At 43.6% G+C, this 20,633-nt stretch overlaps 1 protein-coding gene across 1 annotated transcript; it reads right to left on the bottom strand.

The window, feature by feature from the left end:
* Nucleotides 1-4,249: 4,249 nt before the first annotated feature.
* On the bottom strand, nt 4,250-13,506 carry LOC115161279 (growth hormone-regulated TBC protein 1-A). The gene is made up of 8 exons (XM_029712120.1): nt 12,690-13,506; nt 12,117-12,262; nt 11,665-11,829; nt 11,286-11,410; nt 9,513-9,609; nt 5,742-5,914; nt 5,425-5,610; nt 4,250-5,225 (listed from the first exon to the last, which is right to left on the bottom strand). The coding sequence occupies exons 1-8, from the start codon at nt 12,806-12,808 to the stop codon at nt 5,100-5,102; spliced, it is 1,137 nt and encodes a 378-aa protein (XP_029567980.1). The 5' UTR covers nt 12,809-13,506; the 3' UTR covers nt 4,250-5,099.
* Between the last annotated feature and the right edge of the window lie 7,127 nt (nt 13,507-20,633).

Raw genomic sequence — 20,633 nt, 5'->3', positions numbered from 1 at the left:
TCTGTTGTCTTTAATTTGTCGGTCTGGCGTTTGCCAAAACCTTTCGCTCTATTCTAGAGGACTTGTATTTGGGAACCGATCGCAATGCTTGGAGAACAAAGCAGGGCCGTAATTATAATATAGATTGGGGGGGGGGACACACACACACACACATCCCCCCCCCCCCCCATATTTAAATATGCTCAATGTCCCCAATATATAAAACATTTGCTATGCTACCTCGCACCGCCATCCAAAATAATTAGCAAATGGCCATTGTTATTATATTTCCGCATGTGGTGTTGCCGTTGCTCAACAGCTGTGTCTTCATTTTATTACTTTTTAACTAGGCAAGTCAGGTAAGAACAAATTCTTATTTAAAATGACGGCCAACAGTGTTCAGGGGCAGAACTGATTTTTAACTTGTCAGCTTGGAGATTTGCTCCAGCAACCTCCCGGTTACCAGGCCAACACTCGAACCACCGTACCTTCTCCGCTATGGAATCTGGTTTCCGAGCTGGTCATGGGTGCACCTCAGCCACGCTCAAGGTCCGAAACGATATAACTGCCATCAATAAGAGACAATACTGTGCAGCTGTCTTCATTGACCTGGCCAAGGCTTTCGACTCTGTCAATCACCACATTCTTATCGGCAGACTCAACAGCCTTGGTTTCTCAAATGACTGCCTCGCCTGGTTCACCAACTACTTCTCTGATAGAGTTCAGTGTGTCAAATCGGAGGGCCTGTTGTCCGGACCTCTAGCAGTCTCTATGGGGGTGCCACAGGGTTCAATTCTCTGGCCGACTTCTCTGTATACATCAATGATGTCGCTCTTGCTGCTGGTGATTCTCTGATCCACCTCTACGTAGACAACACCATTCTGTATACTTCTGGTCCTTCTTTGGACACTGTGCTAACTAACCTCCAGATGAGCTTCAATGCCATACAACTCTCCTTCCGTAGCCTCCAACTGCTCTTAAATGCAAGTAAAACTAAATGCATGCTCTTCAACCGATCGCTGCCTGCACCTGCCCGCCCGTCCAGCATCACTACTCTGGATGATTCTGACCTAGAATATGTGGACAACTACAAATGTCTGGTTAGACTGTAAACTCTCCTTCCAGACTCACTTTAAGCATCTCCAATCCCAAATTAAATCTAGAATCGGCTTCCTATTTCGCAACAAAGCATCCTTCACTCATTCTGCCAAACACCCTCGTAAAACTGACTATCCTACCGATCCTTGACTTCGCCGATGTCATTTATAAAATAGCCTCCAACACTCAACAAATTGGATGCAGTCTATCACAGTGCCATTCGTTTTGTCACCAAAGCCCCATATACTACCCACCACTGCGACCTGTATGCTCTCGTTGGCTGGCCCTCGCTTCATACTCGTTGCCACCCACTGGCTCCAGGTCATCTACAAGTCTTTGCTAGGTAAAGCCCCGCCTTATCTCAGTTCACTGGTCACCATAGCAGCACCCACCTGCAGCACGCGCTCCCAGCAGGTATATCTCACTGGTCACCCCCAAAGCCAATTCCTCATTCGGCCGCCTTTCCTGCCAGTTCTCTGCTGCCAATGACTGGAACGAACTGCAAAAATCACTGAAGCTGGAGACTCATATCTCATCATGCATTTTTTCTTTGTACTGGCCCCCCGTGGGAATCAAACTCACAACCCTGGCGTTTCACACACCATGCTCTACCAACTGAGCCACAGGGAAGGCACCTATGACGGTGCCACAATCATGGCTGGACGATTGCAGGGGGTGCATGCCATTTTAAGGAAAGAACAACCGCTGGCTATGTATTGTCACTGTGGTCCACACTGCGTGCACTTAGTTAAACAGGCTGCCTGTGTAGCCTCTCCACTAGGAAGAGATTCAATGGGTCTGGTGCATGAATTGGGGGGCTTCTTTAATCAATTTGGCAAGTTCAAGGTGATTTTCCAGGAAATCTCAAAATCAAAGCATTGTTTCACCTCGTTGAACTCTCTGTCCTACCAGGTGGACTGTTGGCCCCCCTGCCATCTCCTCAGTTCTCTGCCAGTATGAGTCAGTGCTGACAGCCCTGCCATGCGCCCAGTTCTCAGCCAGTATGAGTCAGTGCTGACAGCCCTGCCATCCCCTCAGTTCTCAGCCAGTATGAGTCAGTGCTGACAGCCCTGCCATCCCCTCAGTTCTCAGCCAGTATGAGTCAGTGCTGACAGCCCTGCCATCCGCTCAGTTCTCAGCCAGTATGAGTCAGTGCTGCCAGCCCTGCCATGCCCTCAGTTCTCTGCCAGTATGAGTCAGTGCTGACAGCCCTTGAAAAAATGGCATCATGCAGCTCATCTGACACTTCAACTAAGGCTAATGGTCTTCATGGAACATTTCTAAAAGGGAACACTGTGCTCGGCCTTGTAATGGCTGAAGACCCGATGGGGGATTTGGAGTGCCTGAACACCTCTCTACAGCTTAGGAAACAGACTGTTTCAGGCATGTTGGAGGCTGTGGACCATGTCAAATCAAGCATGCAGGACCAGCGAACGGAGGATCACTTTGATGTCTTGTTCACAAAAGCAACTGCTATGGCAACGAAGTTGGACCTACAACCTATTCAGATGCTTCATATCCGCAAACCTACAAAGTGTTACACCGGTCAGGCTGCAGCCCATATCCATCCGGATGCCCAGTCTTTGTACAGAGCCCAATTCTACAACGCCTTGGACACAGTGAATACTCAATTCATAGAGGTTTGATCAAGCCGGATTCCACAAGCTGCAGCAGCTTGAAAATGTGCTGCTACGCGGAGACATGGACAAGGTGGTAGACGAGTATTCTGAATTGAGTTCAAGACTACTGCAGGTGCAGCTGGCCATGTTTGGGGCTAATTACACATCAAATGAGCTCAGATGTTGCTAGCATTATTGGGGAAATGGTGCCAGAGGTGAGAGGTCTCTTCAGTCAGGTGGAAGCTTTAGTAAGGCTTCTGCTGGTCGTCCCTGCCTCCTCTGTAGAGGCTGAGAGGAGTTTTAGTGCCCTGGGGAGGCTGAAGACATAGGAGAGGAAAGGAGAAGAGATGACTGGAGAGCAGGGGAGAGGAGAGAAGAAGAGATGACTGGAGAGCAGGGGAGAGGAGAGAAGAAGAGATGACTGGAGAGCAGGGGAGAGGAGAGAAGAAGAGATGACTGGAGAGCAGGGAGAGGAGAAGAAGAGATGACTGGAGAGCAGGGGAGAGGAGAGAAGAAGAGATGACTGGAGAGCAGGGGAGAGGAGAGAAGAAGAGATGACTGGAGAGCAGGGGAGAGGAGAGAAGAAGAGATGACTGGAGAGCAGGGGAGAGGAGAGAAGAAGAGATGACTGGAGAGCAGGGGAGAGGAGAGAAGAGAAGAAGAGATGACTGGAGAGCAGGGGAGAGGAGAGAAGAAGAAGAGATGACTGGAGAGCAGGGGAGAGGAGAGAAGAAGAGATGACTGGAGAGCAGGGGAGAGGAGAGAAGAAGAGATGACTGGAGAGCAGGGGAGAGGAGAGAAGAAGAGATGACTGGAGAGCAGGGAAGAAGAGATGACTGGAGAGCAGGGAAGAAGAGATGACTGGAGAGCAGGGAAGAAGAGATGACTGGAGAGCAGGGAAGAAGAGATGACTGGAGAGCAGGGGAGAGGAGAGAAGAAGAGATGACTGGAGAGCAGGGGAGAGGAGAGAAGAAGAGATGACTGGAGAGCAGGGGAGAGGAGAGAAGAAGAGATGACTGGAGAGCAGGGGAGAGGAGAGAAGAAGAGATGACTGGAGAGCAGGGGAGAGGAGAGAAGAAATGACTGGAGAGGAGAATATAGGACCATCTACTATGGCCTATTTATTGCCTTACGCCATTTGCACATACTGTGTTATTGACTGTACGTTTGTTTATTCCATGTGCAACTCTGTGTTGTTTGTGTCGCACTGCTTTACTTTATCTTGGCCAGGTCGCAGTTGTAAGAGAACTTGTTCTCAACTAGCCTACCTGGTTAAATAAAGGTGAAATAAAATAAGATTTGGTAAAAAATAAAATGTAATACAATATTAGACCTTATTGTAAAAATATAAGTTAATCCATGTGTTAGTGAATTTTTTAATGTATTTTAGAATGGCAGGAAATGAGTTTTCAAATTTAGATTTTTTTCCTGGGGGGGCAGCAGATTTGGTCCCCCCCTATGTTGACTCCATGGCTACAGGCCTTGGAACAAAGCAATACATTGATTAAATCCTCACATTTTAAACCGACAGTAACTAACTTCATCTACAAAGGTAATTGTGAGAGAGCAGTCCTTTATTGTGGCAAAACAGTAAAATCTAATTCCAAAACCGTATACCCTAAAGCCAAAATCTATAGAGGTATGATTGCACAAGCATAATTCATGCATTCAATGGAAGATTAGCGCAAAAACATACATGCACAGATCAAGTTAAGATTTGGGCCTAAGTATGCACTTGTTCATGGATTTAAAGCATTTGGATGGTGTAAGTATAGGCTGGAATTTATTTCCCAGATGATTCCTGGGTGGGAGTGAATGATGGTACACTTCGTGGAGGAGTGGACTACAGCCCGTGACTTCATTTCAGAGTTGACACCTCATTATCTTCAACCCAACAAGCCTATGCTTACATATTGGGGCGGCCATAGTGGGTAAAGCGTTTGGTCAGTAACCGAAAGGTTGCTGGATCGAATCCCCAAGCTGACAAGGTAAAAATCTGTCATTCTGCCCTTGAACAAGGCAGTTAACCCACTGTTCCCCGGTAGGCTGTCATTATAAAATAAGAATTTGTTCTTAACTGGACTAAATAAAGGTTAAAATATTTACAAAAAAACTCCACTTTGACAAACCACAACCCATTGTTCCCAAGATTCTACCACAGGAAAATTACAGTTAGCTTTTTACAATGCAAAGAATCGCTACCTGAGAAAAAATAAATCATCTTGAGTTAGATGGGGTACTACAATCGCTCAGACCATTTTAGCACCTCAGATATCATATGGTTCCTGAGATATTACACATTTCCCCAGGGATTGTGAGATCTAATAAACTGTTTAGCATCAGGGCAACAAAAATGACATGGAACACGGCGAGGTGAACCGCAAGGCGATTGCTTTAGGGAGGTTATTGGTAGTGGAGTGGTGGTCGGGGGCAGAGTCTGATCTCCTCTGCCACGATACGCTCTCTGTACGTCTCCCGCAGCTTAGTTATGGTTGCCATGGAGAGACTTCCTGGTTCCCTGAAGATTTCCTGTCAATATCAGGAAGAAGAAAAAGGAGGATTTCCTATCAATATCAGGAAGAAGAGAAAGGAGGACTTCCTATCAATATCAGGAAGAAGAGAAAGGAGTAAGTAAACTGTTTGTGGAACAGATTAAGTTACCAATATACACTGATCACAGACCCTAGATCTGTGCCTAAGGTTACTTCTCTCTTTTGTAGTACCTTACCTGCATGAAGGTGTGGCAGTCGTATGTAAAGGCTCCCTGGGTGATCAGTTTGAAGCGCTCACACACCTCAACCATGGAGCGGGCCTGCAGGATCTCAGCCTGGTGGTGGCGAATCAGAGTCAAGGCCACGCGGAATAGGATCTTAGAACCCTCGTAAAACAGGCAATCCCAGATCCGCAGAACTGTCTAGGGAAGACGAGAGATGTGAGAAAGACAAAGAGAATCATTATCTTACAGAGGGTGGTGATGACAGTATTTCAGTCTGGGTCCTGTGTCAACAAGCACACGGAACCCCCCCAGACCCCACTGCCCCTCACCTCTACAGGCAGGACATCGATGTAGAGGCAGATGAACCATTGGGAGACCACCAAGGTCCACATGACGTTGTGTTGGACCATGGCCTGCCACAAGGCTGGGGCTTTGACCCTTACCAGCTCCCCCAACACCTCCTGGTCTGTCTTCAACCCCAGCATGGCCGGGCTGTAGTAGTCTACAACATGGACAGCTCAGGTTAACCTGTCTGGGCTAGGGTGCAGTATTTTCACGGCTGGATGAAAAACATACCTAATTTAAACAGGTTACTACTCTGGCCCAGAAACTAGAATATGCATATTATTAGTAGATTTGGATAGAAAACACTCTGAAGTTTCTTAAACTGTTTGAATGGTGTCTGAGTATAACAGAACTCATATGGCAGGCAAAAACCTGAGAAAAATACAACCAGGAAATAAAAAAAATCTGCTGCCTGTAGGTTTTAAGTCATTGCCAATCGAACACACAGTGACTAAGGATTCATTTTGCACTTCCTAAGGCTTCCACTAGATGTCAACAGTCTTTAGAAAGTTGTTTGAGGCATCTATGATGAACAGAGACTGAATGAGAAGGCTGGGAAGTTGGTGACCCAGGGAAGGTTCATTGGCGCGCATTCACGCGAGAGGTAGCTCTGTTCCAAAATGTTTTTCAAGACAATGCATGAGTCCGGTTGGAATATTACTGAAATTTCACGTTATAAAGGCCCTAAAGATTGATGCTATACAACGTTTGACATGTTTGAACGAACGTAAAATAGATTTGTTTTGTTGACTTTTCGCCGTGACATTTTCCTCGCGCGTCCTACATTTCGAGTAGCTTACTGAATGCGCAAACAACATGGAGTTATTTGGACATAAATTATGAACTTTATCGAACAAAACAAGTTTTGTTGTGGACCTGGGATTCCTGGAAGTGCCTTCTGATAAAGATTATTAAAGGTAAATGAATATTTCTAATGCTATTTATGCATTTAGATGACTCCAAAATGGCGGCTATCTGTATTGCGTAAGTTATTTTGAAATCTGTCAATGCGGTTGCATTCAGGAGATGTTAATCTATAATTCTTTGAATAACAGTTTAATATTTTATCTACGTTTATGACGAGTATTTTTGTAAATTGTAGTGCTGATTCACCGGAAGTTTTGGGGGAAATGCATTTTCTGAACGTCACACGCCAATGTAAAATGCTGTTTTTGGATATAAATATGAACTTGATAGAACAAAAAATGCATGTATTGTCTGACATAATGTCCTAGGAGTGTCATCTGATGGAGATTGTCAAAGGTTAGTGCATAATTTTAGCTGGTTTTCTGCTTTTGGTGACACCTGTCCTTGCATTGAAAATGGCTGTGTGTAATTTTTTGTCTATGTACTGTCCTAACATAATCCAACTTTATGCTTTCGCCGTAAAGGAGATGTTTATCTTTCAAATGATGTAAAATAGTTGATTGTTTGAGAAATTGAAATTATTAGATTTTTGCTATCTTGTCAAGCAATCCCGTTACCGGGATGAGACGGGAAGGGGTCCCATAGAGGTTAATTCAGTTCTGTGTGTGTGAGATGAGGTTGTGTGCGCGTGTGTGTAAAATCTCCTTTTATTTGTCACATGCTCTGAATACAATGGGTGTACACTATATAGCCCTTCCCAACGATAGAGTTAAATAAAAATAAATATATTAAAATGAGGAATAAAATACACAAGAATGGAGCTGTATACAGGAAGTACCAGATCAATGTGCAGGAGTATGAGGTATTTGAGGTAGATATGTACATGAAGGCAGGGTAAAATGACTAGGCATCAGGATAGATAATAATAAGAGTAAAATAAAATAAAAACAGTAGCAGCAGCATATGATGAGTATAAAGGTGTGTGTGTGGTACATTCAAATGTATTTATATAGCCCTTCTTACATCAGCTGATATCTCAAAGTGCTGTACAGAAACCCAGCCTAAAACCCCAAACAATGCAGGTGTAGAAGCACGGTGGCTAGGAAAAACTCCCTAGAAAGGCCAAAACCTAGGAAGAAACCTAGAGAGGAGCCAGGCTGAGGGGTGGCTAGGAAAAACTCCCTAGAAAGAAACCTAGAGAGGAGCCAGGCTATGAGGGGTGGCTAGGAAAAACTCCCTAGAAAGGCCAAAACCTAGGAAGAAACCTAGAGAGGAGCCAGGCTATGAGGGATACATAAATGGTATATATCCTGAGAAACATCCTGTGGTTATTAATCTTGTAATGGGAGCCTGACAAACCAACAACAAACAGTGTCTTACCACAAGCCACGTGATCATGGTGCTATTGCAAAGAAGCACACAGCAATAGAGCCTTCCACAAACAAATAGGTCTACAACTACAGTATGTACAGTGGCTTCTGGAAGTAGTTACACATTTTGTTGTGTTACAGGCAGAATGTAACATTTTGTGATTTTTGTGTCACTGGCCTACACACAATACCCCCATAATGTCAAAGTAGAATTATGAATTTTGAAATGTTTACAAATTAATTTAAAAAAATGAAAGCTGAAATATCTTAAGTCAATAAGTATTCAAAACTCCTTTTATGGCAAGCCTAAATAAGTTCAGGAGTAAACATTTGCTTAAGAAGACGTCACATGGACTCACTCAGGTGTGCAATAATAGTGTTTAATCTGATTTTTGAATGACTACAATACCTAATTTCTGTACCCCACACATACAATTATCTGTAAGGTCCCTCAGTCAAGCAGTGAATTTCAAACCCAGATTTAACCACAAAGAGCAGGGAGGTTTTCCAATGGCTTGCAAAGAAGGGCCCCTATTGGTAGATGGGTACTGGGAGATGGGAGAACCTGCCAGAAGGACAACAGTCTCTACAGCACTTAACCAATCTGGGCTTTATGGGAGAGTGACCAGACGGAAGCCACTCCTGAGAACAAGGCACATGACAGCACACCTGGAGGTTGTAAAAAGGCACGTGAAAGACAGATCATAAGACACAAGATTCTGTTGTCTGAGATAAAAATGTAACTATTTGGCCTGAATGCAAAGTGCTATGTCTGGAGAAAACCATACACAGCTCATCACCCATCTAACACCATCCCTACCGTGAAGCATGGTGGTGGCAGCATCATGATATAGGGATGCTTTTCAGCGACAGGGAGACTGGTAAGGATAGAGGGAAGAATGAATGGAGCCAAATACAGGCAAATCCCTGATGAGAACCTGCTTCAGAGTGCAAACGACTTTAGACTGGGGGCGAAGATTTATGCTCCAACAGGACAAAGACCTTAAGCATACAGCTAAAGCAATGTTGCAATGGCTTCAGAACAAGAGTGAGAAAGTCCTTGTGTGGCCCAGCCAAAACCCAGACTTGAATACAATTTTTTCCCAAATCCAGATGACTCAAATCTGATACAGACATACCAAAGATGACTCAAAGCTGTAATTGTCACCAAAGGTGCTTCTACAAAGTATTGACTCAGGGGTGTGAATACTGATGTACATTTGATATTTCTGTATTGTGACTAAATTAGCAAAAATGTCTAAATACATGTTTTCACTTTGTCATTATAGGGTATTGTGTGTAGATTGGTGAGAAGAAAAAATAATATTTAATCCATTTTGAATTCAGGCTGTAACAACAAAATGTGGAATAAGTCAAGGGGTATGAATACCTTCTGAAGGCACTGTACATGCACACCTCACCACACACATCCTCTCACACAACCACGCATGCACACAGGCATACAAACACAGACGAGCAGACAAGCAGACAGACACAACAGGAATGTGTGGTACTAACCGGGGAGTATTCTTCCCAATAAAGCATCCATCAGCCAGAAGGACTTCTCTTCATCCTTAGTGATGATGATGAGGTAGCCTGCAATGAAATTCATACCCTAGAATAGAGAGAGAGAAACTATAACTCCCTTCACACACACGGTATGGACACAACAGAGAACAGGTGAGAAATAAGCGGTTATGGCTGGGGACAGAACAGGTAAACAGAAGAGGCGACAGTAGACGTACAATACACACAAGGTAAGTCAGACACAGGAGACAAGTGAAATCCACTCAGTTAACAGATTATTTATACCAGGAGCGGGCTCTCCAACCATGTTCCTACAAAGTAACCATCCTGTAGGTTTTCACTCCAACCCTAATCGAGTGCACCTGATTCTAATAATTTGCTGGTTGATAAGCTGAATTAGGTTAGTTACAACTGGGGTTGGTGTTAAAACCTACAGGAGGGTAGCTCTCCAGGAACAGGGTTGGAGAACCCTGGTTTATAGTATAGTGTTGCCATCACTAGCACATAGTCTGCTGCCTATATACATAGACTTGAAATCACTGGCCACTTTAATAAACGGAACACTAGTCACTTTAATGATGTCTACATATTTTGCATTACCCATCTCATATACTGCATCTTAGTCTATGCCGCTCTGCCATCGCTCATCCAAATATTTAAATATTCTTAATTCTAGTCCTTTACTAGATGTGTGTGTATTGTGGATGACATATCAGTGTGGATGACGGATCACCATCTCAAGCTGAACCTCGGCAAGACGGAGCTGCTCTTCCTCCCGGGGAAGGACTGCCCGTTCCATGATCTCGCCATCACGGTTGACAACTCCATTGTGTCCTCCTACCAGAGTGCTAAGAACCTTGCCGTGACCCTGGACAACACCCTGTCGTTCTCCGCTAACATCAAGGCGGTGACCCGATCCTGTAGGTTCATGCTATACAACATTCGCAGAGTACGACCCTGCCTTACACAGGAAGCGGAGCAGGTCCTAATCCAGGCACTTGTCATCTCCCGTCTGGATTACTGCAACTCGCTGTTGGCTGGGCTCCCTGCCTGTGCCATTAAACCCCTACAACTCATCCAGAACGCCGCAGCCCGTCTGGTGTTCAACCTTCCCAAGTTCTCTCACGTCACCCCGCTCCTCCGCACACTCCACTGGCTTCCAGTTGAAGCTCGCATCTGCTACAAGACCATGGTGCTTGCCTACGGAGCTGTGAGGGGAACGGCACCTCCTTCAGGCTCTGATCAGTCCCTACACCCAAACAAGGGCACTGCGTTCATCCACCTCTGGCCTGCTGGCCCCCCTACCTCTGCGGAAGCACAGTTCCCGCTCAGCCCAGTCAAAACTGTTCGCTGCTCTGGCACCCCTATGGTGGAACAAGCTCCCTCACGACGCCAGGTCAGCGGAGTCAATCACCACCTTCCGGAGACACCTGAAACCTTTAAGGAATACCTGGGATAGGATATAGTAATCCTTCTAACCCACCTCCCCCCCCAAAAAAAACATATAGATGTACTATTGTAAAGTGGTCGATCCACTGGATATCATAAGGTGAATGCACCAATTTGTAAGTCGCTCTGGATAAGAGCGTCTGCTAAATGACGTAAATGTAAATGTATTGGGTGTAAGTTGTGTAATTGTTAGACATTACTTGTTAGATATTACTGCATTGTCGGAGCTAGAAGCACATGCATTTCACTACACCCACAATAACATCTGCTAAACACGTGTATGTGACCAATAAAATGTGATATAAGGCCCAGTACCTGGCAGTATCCCACAGCCTGGTTGTGGTGTCCGTACGCCAGCAGCACATTGTACAGGGCCTTCTGCAGACAGGGCTCAGAGCTCTTCCGGAACTGCACGTTTTCGGGGAATGTCCTGTGCATGTCTATCAAGACAGGACACTCAACCATCAACCAATCATAAAGAAATCATCAGGGTCTTGATCATCAGGGAACAAATCTGAAGGAAATTGACAGTAACAGGAACCTCAAAAGCACTAATTTCTGTTTTCTGTTGCAAAACACTATAAAAAAAACATTTTATATTGCGTGCCCTAATGAACATGTTCCAGATGCATCCACGGCAGGTGAGCTGAGTTAAGTCGAGGTGATTACAATCATGTGAATATAGTTACACTACCTATGCGGACTGTCTCCTCCAGCTTGGCGTCGTGGTGCTGCTCGGTGCCCAGCAGAGAGTGGTAGTACCCTGGGTTCTTCTCCAGGTGTTCCTGGGCCCCGCTGGCTGCCATCCAGATCTGGGCTCGGTGCTCGTTGGGCACACCCTTACGCACGTACCGCTTCACTAAGGGAACCCAAACCATGACTACAGCCCAAAAATCTAAATAATCAGCTAGAGACCAAAATTATGTTAATATAAGGCCTAATGAAGTCAACATATATACAAAATATATTAAGCATAAAATGTATAAATCAGAATTTCAATACATATGCAAACATTCCTATACATATCCACAGTTGCGCTGGATAAGAGTGTCTGCTAACTAAAATGTAAACGTGTGTTTCTCCCGCTCGCTCGCTCTGTGTGTGTGTGTGTGTGTGTGTGTGTGTGTGTGTGTGTGTGTGTGTCACCCTTCAGGTTATTTTCCACGTTGACTTTCCCCTGCAGGAGTTTGGACCACTTGGCAGACTGCCTGGTGAGAACGGCTACATATTGAGCCATCATCTCCTCATAGGATTCATAACCCTCAGGCTTCTCAAACCCATAGGTGTCAACCCTATAGAGACAGGGTCAGTCCGGGAAGAGACACACACACACACTTAAATAACTATGGATCATTCAGATCTATATGACCCACATTTTAGACCCAGCAGACTGTATTGATCACAGCCTGTAATAGCACAGTAAGTCAGATGACCTGACATTGGCCAAGCCTTAGCAACAATAACCCAGACTAGGTGGTTGGTAAGGATTTCTGTGACAGGTAGCTAGCTATAGGATCAGATAACATGCTGTTGAATCAACCCGAGAGACAAGCTGATTAGAGCAAAAACCAAGCCAAACGAGGAAAAATCCCGAGAGAGAGTTCAAACATCCTTAAAAGATACATATGTAATTTATTGTTTTGATCATTAAAACGTTCATCATACATAGGTCGGCTGTTATTAAAACATTTACAAGACACACGGAAATATAAGCGTTACCTGTCATTCGCGTTAATGCGGTTGTTCAGGTGAAGCTGGGAAGAGATGTTTCCGTTCGTTTCACTCTCCATAGCGTGAACTCCTCCAAATTGACCGTAACATGTAAAAACGCACCCCATTAGTAGATTGTCTGATCCACCAACTTTAATAGTGCGCAATTACATTAGAAATCAATGTAACTGCCAGTCCGCATAGGGGGAGAGACACTGCGGTATCTGGCTCGGAGGTATCAAATGCAGGCCACTATTGAACGTTTCTAGCGCTGCGGGAACCGTGTTTACTTTGCTTTGTTCCGGGTCAATGTGGACTGCGCAGACTTTCAATGTAGCAAGTGCTTGCTCGTTGAGGACTACAGGAGCGAAGTGGCTACTCCTAACAAGCAAGTAGCAAACATACACAAGCTACTGGGGAACACACGCCTGCCTAGTTTTTATTTTTCTTCCAACCCAGTTGCGGAGCGCGGCACTGCTCTGGTGGAGGGTTCGCCGCCGTGTCGGCTCTCTACAGCGGACTGGCCGGTGCTCTGCAGGGTTCCATCCCCGACGGGGTCTCCCCCTTCCCTGGAAAACGGAGCCGTTCTCGACCCAACCAACCAGCCATGGATGTACGTCACTCGCCGTGGAAGTCGAAGAGAGTGTCCTTTGCCAACGGGGGTGTCCATGGAGATGTTGAACCCGGATCTGACACAGACCAGAAACAGCTTTGCCGTCCTGGATCCAGAGGTTCCTGCGCCTTCTTCCTTAGGGGCTTCACATTCAAGATCGGATTCGGAGGTACCTGCGTCTTTGTGCTCGGTTCTGTCTCCCTCTCCGGTGGCTTCTACCTCGGGTCTCCCACCCTCATCAGACCGTGAGGCTGCATGAGAGACCGGTGTCTTACCGAAAATCTCCCCCTGCCAGAATTCCCCCCTTCGCGTGAACTAGCACACACTCAATTCTTCATTGCTGCGACTTGCTTGCTAGTTGAGATTTCTGCTCTTCACTCCGTTGTCAGTTTAGCCACTGATCTTAGAAGCAGAAAGCATTTTTTGTGCCCTTCAAGGCAGCTGTCAATGATCACGTTAGACTGCGTTTCATGTTTTTTTTTTTATGGCGGTTTGATCACGGGGGAAGCACTAGTAATATCTGCAGTTTTCGGTTTGGCTATTTGTTTCAAGTGTATTAGTCTATAAATAAATCTATTTGCCAAAATTCGTCATCTCTCCCATGTCTTATTCGACTAGTAGTTGTTCTGAAATGTTTATTGCTTGCCTACATTTACCTCCCTCTCTATTTAATATAACACACATACATTAATTATTCATTTCGGTTGCCTATCCTGACATGAAGTTTGTTCTATAGGAAGTATTTAACTCTGTGTGCCACAAAAAGTAATTGACTCTACTGACAAAATTAAGGAAATTAGAAGGGAGTGATTTAGGCAAGACCATTTCTTGCCTGCCGAAATTCTCTCCCCCTTCTAATTTCCATAATTTTGTCACTAGAGTCAAATACTTTTTTTTCTTCAATTTTTGCCTAAAATGACATACCCAAATCTAACTGCCTGTAGCTCAGGACCTGAAGCAAGGATATGCATATTCATAAAATTGTATTGGTCACATACACATGGTTAGCAGATGTTATTCGATTCCCACGGGGGACAGTACAAAAACAATTGTATGAAATGTATGCATTCACTACTGTAAGTCGCTCTGGATAAGAGCGTCTGCTAAATGACTAAAATGTAAATGTAAATTGCAAGTGCAGCGAAATAATTTAATTTAATTACACATTTCATTTGAAAGGAAACACTTTGAAGTTTGTGGAAACGTGAAACGAATGTAGGAGAATATAACACATTAGATCTGGTAAATGATAATACAAAGAAAAAAACGTTTTTTTTTTTGTACCATCATCTTTGAAATGCAAGAGAAAGGCCATAATGTATTATTCCAGCCCAGGCGCAAGCAGTGTATGTGCAAAGTTTTAGACTGATCCAATGAACCATTGCATTCCTGTTCAAACTTTTGGATCAAGACTGCCCAAATGAGCCTAATTGGTTTCTTAATAACTTTTAAAGTTCATAACTGCACTCTCCTCAAACAATAGCATGGTATTATTTCACTAATAGCTACTGTAAATTGGACAGTGCAGTTAGATTAATACAAATTTAAGCTTTCTGCCAAAATCAGATAAGGTTGAAGTCGGAAGTTTACATGTACCTTAGCCAAATACATTGAAACTCAGTTTTTCACAATTCCTGACATTTAATCCTAGTAAAAATGCTCTGTCTTAGGTCAGTTAGGATCACCACTTTATTTTAAGAATGTGAAATGTCAAAATAGAGAATTATTTATTTCAGCTTTTATTTCTTTCATCACATTCCCGTGGGTCAGACATTTACATACACTCAATTAGTATTTGGTAGCAATGCCTTTAAATTGTTTAACTTGGGTCAAACGTTTTGGGTAGCCTTCCAGAAGCTTCCCACAATAAGTTGGGTGAATTTTGGCCCATTCTTCCTGACAGAGCTGGTGTAACTGAGTAAGGTTTGTAGGCCTCCTTGCTTGCGCACACTTTTTCAGTTCTGCCCACAAATTTTCTATAGGATTGAGGTCAGGGCTTTGTGATGGCCACTCCAATATATTGACTTTGTTGTCCTTAAGCCATTTTGCCACAACTTTGGAAGTATGCTTGGGGTCATTGTCCATTTGGAAGACCCATTTGCGACCAAGCTTTAACTTCCTGACTGATGTCTTGAGATATTGCTTCAATATATCCACATAATTTCCCTTGCTCATGATGCCATCTATTTTGTGAAGTGCACCAGCCCCTCCTGCAGCAAAGCACCCCCACAACATGATGCTGCCACCCTCATGCTTCACGGTTGGGATGGTGTTCTTCGACTTGCAAGCCTTCCCCTTTTTCCTCCAAACATAACGATGGTCATTATGGCCAAACAGTTGTATTTTTGTTTCTCCAAAAAGTACGATCTTTGTCCCCATGTGCAGTTGTAAACATGGGGACAAAGGTTTTGGAGCAGAGGCTTCTTCCTTGCTGAATGGCCTTTCAGGTTATGTCGATATAGGACTCGTTTTACAGTGGATATAGATAGTTTTGTACCCGTTTCCTCCAGCATCTTCACAAGATCCTTTGCTGTTATTCTGGGATTGATTTGCACTTTTCGCACCGAAGTACGTTCATCTCTAGGACACAGAACGCGTCTCCTTCCTGAGCGGTATGACGGCTGCGTGGTTCCATGGTGTTTATACTTGCGTACTATTGTTTGTACAGATGAACGTGGTACCTTCAGGCGTTTGGAAATTGCTCCCAAGGATGAACCAGACTTGTGGAGGTCTACAATTTATGGAGGACTTGGCTGATTTCTTTTGATTTTCCCATGATGACAAGCAAAGAGGCACTGAGTTTGAAGGTAGGCCTTGAAATACATCCACAGGTACACCTCCAATTGACTCGAATGATGTCAATTAGCCTATCAGAAGCTTCTAAAGCCATGACATCATTTTCTGGAATTTTCCAAGCTGTTTAAAGGCACAGTCAACTTAGTGTATGTAAACTTCTGACCCACTGGAATTGTGATACAGTGAATTATAAGTCAAATAATCTGTCTGTAAACAATTGTTGGAAAATTACTTGTGTCATGCACAAAGTAGATGTCCTAACCGACTTGCCAAAACTATAGTTTGTTAACAAGAAATTTGTAGAGTGGTTGAAGAACGAGTTTTAATGACTCCAACCTAAGTGTATGTAAACTTCCCACTTCAACTGTATGTCTATGTCCTGGGAAATGTTCTTGTTACTTACAAACTCATTAGCCTACGTTAGCTCAACTGTCCGCGGGGGACCCACCGATCCTGTAGAGGTTAACCTTTATTTAACCAGGTAGGCAAGTTGAGAACAAGTTCTCATTTACAATTGCGACCTGGCCAAGATAAAACAAAGCAGTTTGACACATACAACAACACAGAGTTACACATGGAGTAAAACAAACATACAGTCAATAATGTTGTAGAAAAATAAGTCTATATACAAAGTGAGCAAATGAGGTGAGATAAGGGAGGTAAAGGCAAAAAAGGCCATGGTGGTGAAGTAAATACAATATAACAAGTAAAACACTGGAATAGTAGATTTGCAGTGGAAGAAAGTGCAAAGTAGAAATATAAATAATGGGGTGCAAAGGAGCAAAATAAATAAATACAGTAGGGGAAGAGGTAGTTGTTTGAGCTAAATTATAGATGGGCTATGTACAGGTGCAGTAATCTGTGAGCTGCTCTGACAGCTGGTGCTTAAAGCTAATGAGGGAGATAAGTGTTTCCAGTTTCAGAGATTTTTGTAGTTCATTCCAGTCATTGGCAGCAGAGAACTGGAAGGAGAGGCGGCCGAAGGAGGAATTGGCTTTGGGGGTGACCATAGACCTGCTGGAGCGCGTGCTACAGGTGGTGCTGCTTTGGTGACCAGCGAGCTGAGATGGGGAACTTTACCTAGCAGGGTCTTGAAGATGACCTGGAGCCAGTGGGTTTGGCGACGAGTATGAAGCGAGGGCCAGCCAACGAGTGCGTACAGGTCGCAGTGGTGGGTAGTATATGGGGCTTTGGATACAAAACGGATGGCACTGTGATAGACTGCATCCAATTTATTGAGTAGGGTATTGGAGGCTATTTTGTAAATGACATCGCCGAAGTCGAGGATTGGTAGGATGGTCAGTTTTACGAGGGTATGTTTGGTAGCATGAGTGAAAGATGCTTTGTTGCGAAATAGGAAGCCAATTCTAGATTTAACTTTGGATTGGAGATGTTTGATGTGAGTCTGGAAGGAGAGTTTACAGTCTTACCAGACACCTAGGTATTTGTAGTTGTCCACATATTCTAAGTCAGAACCGTTCAGAGTAGTGATGCTGGACGGCGGGCAGGTGCAGGCAGCGATCGGTTGAGCATGCGCTTCGTTTTACTAGCATTTAAGAGCAGTTGGAGGCCACGGAAGGAGTGTTGTATGGCGTTGAAGCTCGTTTGGAGGTTTGTTAACACAGTGTCCAAAGAAGGGCCAGATGTATACAGAATGGTGTCGTCTGCGTAGAGGTGGATCAAAGAATCCCCTACAACAAGAGCGACATCATTGATGTATACAGAGAAGAGAGTCGGCCCGAGAATTGAACCCTGTGACACCCCCATAGAGACTGCCAGAGGTCCGCACAACAGGCCCTCCGATTTGACACACCAAACTCTATCTGAGAGGTAGTTAGGGAACCAGGCGAGACAGTCATTAGAGAAACCAAGGCTGTGGAGTCTACCGATAAGAATACGGTGATTGACAGAGTCGAAAGCCTTGGCCAGGTCGATGAAGATGGCGGCACAGTACTGTCTTTTATCGATGGCGGTTATGATATCGTTAAGGATGAGCATCCAGACGCTGCACTTGACACATTCATGAAATTGCTTATTCCAGTTACTAATAAGCACGCACCCATTAAGACAATAACTGTAAAAACTGTTAAATCCCCTTGGATTGATGAGGAATTGAAAAATTGTATGGTTGAGAGGGATGAGGCAAAAGTTATGGCAATTAAATCTTGCAGATAGCTCATTCATCACAAAGCCCACTGATATTGCCAACTACTTTAATTACTTTTTCATTGGCAAGATGAGCAAACTTAGGGATGACATCACTACTTGTATTTATGAGAGGTATTGACATGTTGAATGCAACGAGCTGTCTGTCTAAACTACTGCCACACAGCTCGGACACCCATGCATTCCACACAAGACATGCCACAAGAGGTCTCTTCACAGTCCCAAAGTCCAGAACAGACTATGGGAGGCACACAGTACTACATAGAGCCATGACTACATGGAACTCTATTCCACATCAAGTAACTGACGCAAGCAGTAAAATTAGATTTAAAAAACAGATTAAAAAAAAACACCTTATGGAACAGCGGGGACTGTGAATCAACAATGACATCACTACTCTAGGCCTATCTATTGTATGATCTCGAGGGAGTTTGAACATCACAAGCTTTAAAGTGGTAACTGTGATCAGGTGAGACTTTTTGTTGTTGTCTAAATAGAGTGCTTGTTTCGCTTTCCATCCTCAATGATCTTTTTTGTTTTATCAAACCTGGTAACAACCGATGCCAGTGTTGAGCCTTTATGTTAATGTTATGGAGTTACACACAAAAGACTGGCCTACTTTCCACGCTCCCATAGAGCCCCACAGTGTGTAGGTGTCATAATACCCATAAAACCTAGCAGTCAAATAGGAAAATGGTTCCAATCGTTTTTCCACCGTTACATTTTCCCATAGGGGATTTTAGAAACACTTAAAATAAGGGCTGTGTTTCATGTAGGCTTACACTGGCGTGACATTTTGATAACCATCTCTCGGACCAGGTGACTTATCAATATATTCAGCCCTATTTACTCTGATTCAAAAATGCTAATTAGCATCAAAGTAGACATACAAAACTGTAAATCCCTGCCAGCTCCTGCATGTCATCTCTAAATGACACCTTTGCTAACAGGTTTTGTGTCCATTTAAAACTTGCACAAGACAGTTCACAGAATTTTCCATTTAAAGAAATTTAGCAAATGTATTAATTACTGCATTTAGCTAACATTAGATACTTAATCCAGCGATTCTTACCTTTGCCTCGGTTCGGCAGTCTCGTCCAGATCATAATGGAATTTGTAGTTCTTTATGATAGCCATATTAGCAGCTAATTAGCGCTTCATTTTTGGGGGTAAATACAGGCGAATATATTGATAAGTCACCTTGTCCTAGAGAGATTTACACGGTTATCAAAACGTCACGCCAGGGTAAGCCTACGTGAGAAACAGCCGTTATTTTAAGTGGAATAACGATTGAAACCATTTCCCTGTTTGACCACTAGGTTTTATGGGTATTATGACTCATTTGGTGGTACTCTGTAGCAGCTTTCCCAAACTCGGTCCTGTGCCCACTGGGTGCACGTAGATTTTTTTTGCCCTAGCACTACACAAATAACCAACTCATCATCAAGCTTTGATTAAATGAATCAGCTGTGTAGTGCTAGGGCAAGAAAAACTGATCTGGCGGACTCACTAAACACACATGCTTCATTTGTAAATAATGTCTGAGTGTTGATGTGTGCCCGACTATCCGTAAATTAAAAAAAATAAAATAAAATTGTGCCGTCTGGTTTGCCTAATATAATATAAGAAATGTAAAATTATTTTTTACTTTTGATACTTAAGTATATTTTATCAATTACATTTACTTTTGATAGTTAAGTAGATTTAAAACCATATACATTTAGATTTTTACTCAAGTAGTATTTTACTGGGTGACTTTCACTTTTACTTGAGTCATTTTCTATTAAGGTATCTTTACTTTTACTCAGGTATTACAATTGGGTACTTTTTCCACCACATTGTGTTCAGTAGGGTGAAACGTTAAAAAAACATGTTCGTAATAGCAATAGAGACTGTTCACTAAAACGTATAGGAGACTGAGTCATCACATTACAGCAAAACATGGTTTATTCAACATTCCTTTCCAAACTAACCATACCTCTATGATTGGTGAATGTTAAAGCGTAAATATTGCTTGTTCACAAAGGCATTAATACTGAATGGATTGCGCTCTCTCGCTCTCAACATGAGGACACACAGCGCCCCCTAGTATTGCTTGGTGGTTTTGTCTTTGGAGTGTTGAAATGATGTAATGTAGAAGTACACAACTCACAGTCCTTGAGGGCCACAGTCCATAGCTGCAGAAAGTAGTTTGGGGGTGGGGATGCCGCAATTTTTTTAGGCAGGGGGGGAATTTCCCGCGCTAAAGATGTCTAGATTGGTCCGCTAATACAGGACTAGTAAAGGCCCAGTACTCTACTTTTGTGAAATTTTTTTAACTAAATGTATGAGTGTTTACCAGCATTTGTAACTTCAGTCTGACAATTCTGTACAAAACA

Source organism: Salmo trutta, chromosome 24 (genome assembly GCF_901001165.1).
Source record: "Salmo trutta chromosome 24, fSalTru1.1, whole genome shotgun sequence".
NCBI classification, from domain to species: Eukaryota; Metazoa; Chordata; class Actinopteri; order Salmoniformes; family Salmonidae; genus Salmo; species Salmo trutta.
This window is presented reverse-complemented; position numbering and strand designations above follow the sequence as displayed.

Coding starts and splice junctions, on each gene's coding strand:
- LOC115161279 (XM_029712120.1), bottom strand. CDS start 12,808: ATGGGGTGCGTTTTTACATGTTACGGTCAATTTGGAGGAGTTCACGCT. Junction 5,915..9,512: donor ATTGGGAAGAATACTCCCCG/GTTAGTACCACA, acceptor TCCATGTTGTAG/ACTACTACAGCCCGGCCATG. Junction 5,611..5,741: donor TCGATGTCCTGCCTGTAGAG/GTGAGGGGCAGT, acceptor CGTCTTCCCTAG/ACAGTTCTGCGGATCTGGGA.